Source organism: Helianthus annuus, chromosome 12 (genome assembly GCF_002127325.2).
Source record: "Helianthus annuus cultivar XRQ/B chromosome 12, HanXRQr2.0-SUNRISE, whole genome shotgun sequence".
In the NCBI taxonomy this organism is placed as follows: domain Eukaryota; kingdom Viridiplantae; phylum Streptophyta; class Magnoliopsida; order Asterales; family Asteraceae; genus Helianthus; species Helianthus annuus.
The window spans coordinates 139,160,423-139,166,666 of NC_035444.2; the positions used below are offsets into that span (position 1 = coordinate 139,160,423).

General features: G+C 39.3%; 1 protein-coding gene across 1 annotated transcript; it reads right to left on the reverse strand.

Annotated features, from left to right (window-relative positions):
• Positions 1 to 714: 714 nt before the first annotated feature.
• LOC110893391 lies at positions 715 to 4,601 on the reverse strand. Its single transcript, XM_022140502.1, has 4 exons — positions 3,457 to 4,601; positions 3,009 to 3,138; positions 1,895 to 2,869; positions 715 to 894 (listed from the first exon to the last, which is right to left on the reverse strand). Exons 1-4 carry the CDS (start codon positions 4,599 to 4,601, stop codon positions 715 to 717), a joined length of 2,430 nt encoding a protein of 809 aa, XP_021996194.1.
• Between the last annotated feature and the right edge of the window lie 1,643 nt (positions 4,602 to 6,244).

Below are 6,244 nucleotides of genomic sequence, written 5' to 3' on the forward strand. Positions count from 1 at the left end.
ATTGCAATGTATGAATTAGGGTTTTGATCGTGGTTGTAAAACGTAACTGTTCTGATCTTTTGATTCTGTGCAATTATTGGAAATCACGCACAATGGTTACCCAGAGTTTTGGATTTAAATGTTTGTCAGAGTTTTATTAACATATGAAGTCCGATGTTTGTATTGATAAAGCATGAGTCCGACCCTTATGTTAAAAACATTGTCCGACCTTTGTAAATGAATTTTAAAAGGTCCGATCTTTACAATTCTAAGGGGGGTCCGAATTTCTTTAATGGATGCCTCTTGTCCGAGTTTCATAAGGTGTTACCATGTCCGACCTTTTGAGGGATCAAGGTCCGAGTTTCCTAACTTATAAGCTTGTCCGAAGTTTTAAATGGGGTAAAGGATGTCCGACTTTTAATGTTAAGGAGGTGGTCCGAGTTTTAAGGGGGGGCACCCCTGTCCGAGCTTTAACCCCCCTCACTTGGTCCGAATTTTGATAGGGCCTCCCCTTGTCCGATCTTGTGAAGCCCCAAACCCCTCTGTCCGACTTTTAAACAGGGGAAGCCCCCTTCACTTCTTATCCGAGTTTTGCATGCCAATGTGATGTCCGAACTTTTAAGTGTATACTTGTTTGTCCGAATTTTTGGCCATGCATGTTTGTAATCCAAGTTTGTATAATATGCTAACTCCTATGCTTGTAACCTAGTCCGAGTTTCGTTGTCTGTTAGTATGTTAACACTGTTGATGTGATAACACTGTTACGAATGTAAACCCTCCTATGCATGCTAGTTCTGTAATTTTGAGCAACGTTGTAACACGGTTACAATTACTAAGACTGTTGATGAATAACGGAGTTAAAACAAACTGAGAAAAGCCCGGAATGTAAAGCTTAAGCTGCATGAATGTGATTAGCTGTTTATGTGATACACGATGTTAACTGTCAAACGCTTTATGATATAGATTACCTGCGTATTAATACGAACATGAACTGATTTATTACACGTGCACACAATAGGACTTGACTGATTACTTGTGAGAGCATAACCTAGCATACCGAGCAAACCAAGGTGAGTTCACACAGCCAAGGCATGGGATTCCCGGGTTGGGAATTGGGTTGGAAAGATTTGAATTGGATAATTACTCGTACTTACACTATTGCTAGACTATATACCATCGTCCTCAGGTTAGTCAGGACACTTACGTAAAACCTACGTAAACTAGTATCAACCACTGTCTCCCGGGTCGGGAGGACACTTACGTAAAACCTACGTAAACTCATGCCTACTACTGTCTTCCGGGTCGGAAGGACACTTACGTAAAACCTACGTAAACCCCACGCGTACCACTGTCCTCGGGGAAGGGCACTCACGTAAAACCTACGTAACCTTGTACGTATTCCTGTTCTCGGATTAAGAAGAACACATGGTTACAATAGTCTAGTAAGGATAAACATGGGAAGCCCCCTTTAGTAATAAATATAATCATGGGAAACCCCCAATATTAGTACATACATACATGGGAAGCCCCCACTAAATGAACATACGTATTACTACTACGAACTTACTTTCTGTGAACTCGCTCAACTAGTTGTTGACTCTCTGCTGCATGCATTGCAGGTCGTTAGATACATGGAGCTTGCACAGGGAGGAGCAGGTCGTTGTGGAGCATGGATCGTGGATGCCATGTTAAAACATTTAAACATTTGAACTATGATATACATTGGGTTTTCATACTTATGCTTCCGCTACACTTGATACTATAATTATGTTTTGAACACCTATCGTATTGAATGATTGGTTTGCATTTATTTTACTTGATATTAATTACATGTTCAATATGATTGGTGGCTTGATCCTGGTCATGTCACGCTCCCAAGCGGTGATACTCCGTGTGTGGATTTTGGGGGTGTGACAAAAAACTTCGTGTTGGCATCTCCCAGTTGCAGCCATTTCTGTTTTGCTTTTTGCTTTAAGAAACTCTCTTCATCTAGACTAGCTTCATTGAACTTCTTCAGACAATCTGCCGCCAAATTCTTGAGAGACACATTCGCCGGATCCTTGTCAACCCTACTCTGAATTTCATCCAGGTCTTTTCTAGTTTGGGTAACACGAACATGAATATTCCCTTGTTTTCGAAGCAGGTTTCTCAACAGGTGTTTTAAAGCTCTTAATTTTTTAACCACTCTAAACATGGGCACCCCTTCAATAGACAAATCCCAGCCATCCTTGACGACATCAATAAACTCAGGTTTCAGCGTTAAGAAGTTAGGGAATTTAAACGGCTTCGGTTTACTCCTCATAACCCCCGGCAACTTTAACACACATGGAGAGTGATCTGATATACGGTGTGGCTGGAAGACAGCAAACGAGTTTGGAAAAGCATCTGTGAAATGGCTATTAATCATAATCCTGTCAATCTTTTTCATAATTCCCATTCCTTGCTTTGGTTTTTGATTCCACGTAAATTGCATGCCCGAGCAATTAACATCGAAAACCTCAATGTTAGCAACACAATCCTGAAAATCCATCATACTAACCGACATACCAGAAGCTCCCATGTAGCTATCTCCCAAATTAAGGGCCGAGTTGAAATCGCCCATAATGACCCAAGGATTATTATTGACAAAGAGCTTGTGGACTTTCAGCGATTCCCACAAATCCCTTCTCTCCTTAAAATCATTATTGGCATATACCATGGAACAGTACATAGCCTTATTTTCACCCTTAAATATAACCTGAATATGCATCACTTGCATCGTAGCCGATAAAAGCATGACATTTACATCTTTCGGGTTCCATCCAATAACAATTCTCGTCCCTTTGTTACATAGACTACCATTAGAAATCCACTCCCATCCCTTAGAAATTCTCCTACATACATCATTCACCTTTGAGACATGCACATGGGATTCTAAAATAGCACAAATCTTGAGATTATTTTCGTTAATTACATGCTGAACCTCTTTTTGTTTCAGGGGATGGTTCAACCCCCTAACATTCCAGCTGGCAATGCTATCCATTGGAAACCTCAACAGCAGGAGTGCTTGCCCCTGTAAGAAGACCGTCATCCTTCATCGAATTTTCCATAAACATTGTCGTTTCAGTCTCTGGTTCTCTAACCTCATCCTGATCAATGTCATCTTTTTCCAGCACATTACTAGCGGAACCCAAAACACTAAACGAATTACTGGAGATATCTTTGCATGATGTGTAGTAGGCTAGGTTTGATGTGATGTCATAGGTTCTTTTATGATTGTTGGCTTACATATATGGGGCATGTACTGTATATGAACTAGTGTGGAATTCATCCTCACTACTTGTACTTATTTGCGGTTTATAATAGATTCACTGGGGTAACCCTTTACCCAAAAAAAACGAATTACTGGTGTGAACATTATTAGATTTACTTAAAACCTTTGGATCATTTTTTGCCGATTTTTGTGCATTTTCAGTCCTCACTGGCCTATAAACAAACCTTTGTTTACCCTTCACCACTGGCTTCCCTGTCTTCTTTTTACCCACTACCTGATAGCCTTGATCGTCCTCCTGAGTCTTAACATTAGGGACCTGCTTTTCAATCGGTTTGACAACCTTTGGGCATGTTTCCAAAGTGTGACCAAAAATATGACAATCAGAACATCTAGGGGGCGTCCATTCGTACTCAATATTGATTGAGCTCTTTAGGAATCCTCCATCCTCCATGTTCGGGATAGCCACCGAGACCGATTCCTTCAGATCTTTAACAGCATCAACTTCTACAATAGCTCTTGCGAAACTACTACGGCCCCAAGAATCAGAACACATTCTGGCTGTCTCATTATCTAACAATTTTGGAACTCCCACTTTGGATGCAATAAGGCTCAATCCATCCTCGGTATATGCCGCAAGAGGCACATCATAAAGCTTAATCCAAACCGGGATCTTTTGCAATTCCTCTTTTTTCAGCTCAGTATTAGTTGACCAGTACTTCAAAAAAATAGGAATATTTCTGATAAGCCAAGGGCCATCCTGCATCACCTGTTCCATCCCCTCCTTAGAATTAAACTTGAAGAAAAAGAAACCTTTCCCATTCATCATGCATTTTTGAAGTCCATATTTCTCCCATCTTTTAGTAACAAAATACTCCACAACTGGGAAAGCCAATCTCTTTCCCAGAAAATAGCCAAATAACACATTTGTGAACCTCTCCTGGACTTTTTTTACTGACTCAATAGGTATAGCAACATCAGCGTCTTCTACCGTTTCCTTAGGCTCTAGGAATCGGAAGTTCACCTTCTGTTTACTACTACTACTACCAGATTTAAGCTTAGAAGCATACGAACCTTGAGCCTGAAAGTTACCCTTTGGCATATTATTATTCTCCATACCCTCAAACAACCAGTCAACATCATTGATTCCCATGGTCTCTTGATCCCCACTGCTATTGGCCCGATTCTCTGGTTTTTTACCCAGATTAACAGGTTTCGAAATAGCAGCTAATCCATCAATAATCGATGGATTGTTAGTAGCATATATTCCCCGTCTAGGCATGAGAGGATTACCTTCGATATTAGTGACTCGGAGCCCAATCCCTCGAATAGGAGCCGTGCCCGGAGTATTTTCCGAATCATCAAGCACCATCTCAGGCTGTAAACTATGAATACTGGGGTAACAACCCCACCTGGATCTGAACTACTCTCCATTAGTGCAACGTATACTCAACCATGCAAACGAAGCAACGTGAAACCAAGAACCAAACAGCCGTCACACTTGCAAAACCCTTTAACCCTAGGATCAACCTTCAACCCTTAACTGATTAAACCAGCGTATCAATCTAGCTAAATTAAACTCAGTTAACCGCAATCAATAACAACTAGTTTAATAAATCAGGGTTTCATGCAAATCACTAGGGCGGCGATTGAAAGAACGAAAAAAAAGTAAACCCTAATTCTCAATCGATCACAACTGCTAACGAGTTCGTTATAGTAGTTTGATGAATCAAACCACTAATCACAGACTGTTATACAGAAGATTACAAAGAAGATCTAGGGTTTTTGAGTGGAAGAAAAATCGCCTAGGGCAGAGAGAGTTTCCAATCAAAACATTTGTGGGCAGTCCTTTCATGCTTTCCTGTTTTCAAATCATATACTTGCTATGTTTGTTAGTACAATATAGTACATGTTTTCATTACATTTCATGCTATGTATGCCCATTGTGTGCGTACTTAGTACATTGCTTTACATTACATTTCATGCTATGTATGCCCATTGTGTGCGTACTTAGTACATTGCTTTACATTACATTTCATGCTATGTATGCCCATTGTGTGCGTACTTAGTACATTGTTTTACATTACACTTCATGCTATGTATGCCCATTGTGTGCGTACTTAGTACATTGTTTTACATTACACTTCATGCTATGTATGCCCATTGTGTGCGTACTTAGTACATTGTTTCACATTGCATTTCATGCTATTTATGCCCATTGTGTGCATACTTAGTACAATTATCTACATCACATGCCTTCATTTTGGTATAACATTTGGTTTGTTTAACATGGAACGATACATTCATTAACATTAGCTACGCCATTCGTTACTAGGCAGTGGTACCATAGGAATTGACAACTCCCGTTCCTGAAATCCTGGGTTTGTTTGGATTGGAAGGAATGACCGAATTCGATATACATAACTTAGATAAACCTTTAATTTGTTTAAGGGTTTATCGCCACAGTCTCAAGGCTTGGATGTATGCATTTTCACAATACCGCATAAATGTTAATATCAGTAGAGCATGCATTGTTCCACAAAACATAACGTTGATTTAAACCATGTTTTACTTCAACACCTTGTTTTGTGCATTTTACATATGGTTTAGTTGATACATCTCACTTACCATACAAGATATATTTTGGGTATACATTACATGATCTACATTAAACATAAACATTTTGACATTGATATACATACTTGGTGGTTTACATTGAACATAGACATTTCGTTATGGTTTACACAATAACACTTGACAATTGGTTTATACATGAACAATTTACATGGTGGTTGGTTTGGGTAAATGGTTTGAGTAACGAAACGAGTGTAATACGATACAAACATGGTGGATACGCCGCTGGTACTTCCTATATATAAGTGTTTGTAAAATATTACATATCGTAGCGTTATCTAAATCATTTCAGTTTAGACATATTACATTTTACACAAATATCATATTCTTCAAAAGACATTATTTTTATCAACAACTTATCTTATTCAACCCATTTTACTT

Coding starts and splice junctions, on each gene's coding strand:
- LOC110893391 (XM_022140502.1), bottom strand. CDS start 4,601: ATGGTGCTTGATGATTCGGAAAATACTCCGGGCACGGCTCCTATTCGA. Junction 2,870..3,008: donor CAAGCACTCCTGCTGTTGAG/GTTTCCAATGGA, acceptor CATGTCTCAAAG/GTGAATGATGTATGTAGGAG. Junction 895..1,894: donor ATGCCAACACGAAGTTTTTT/GTCACACCCCCA, acceptor TCACATAAACAG/CTAATCACATTCATGCAGCT.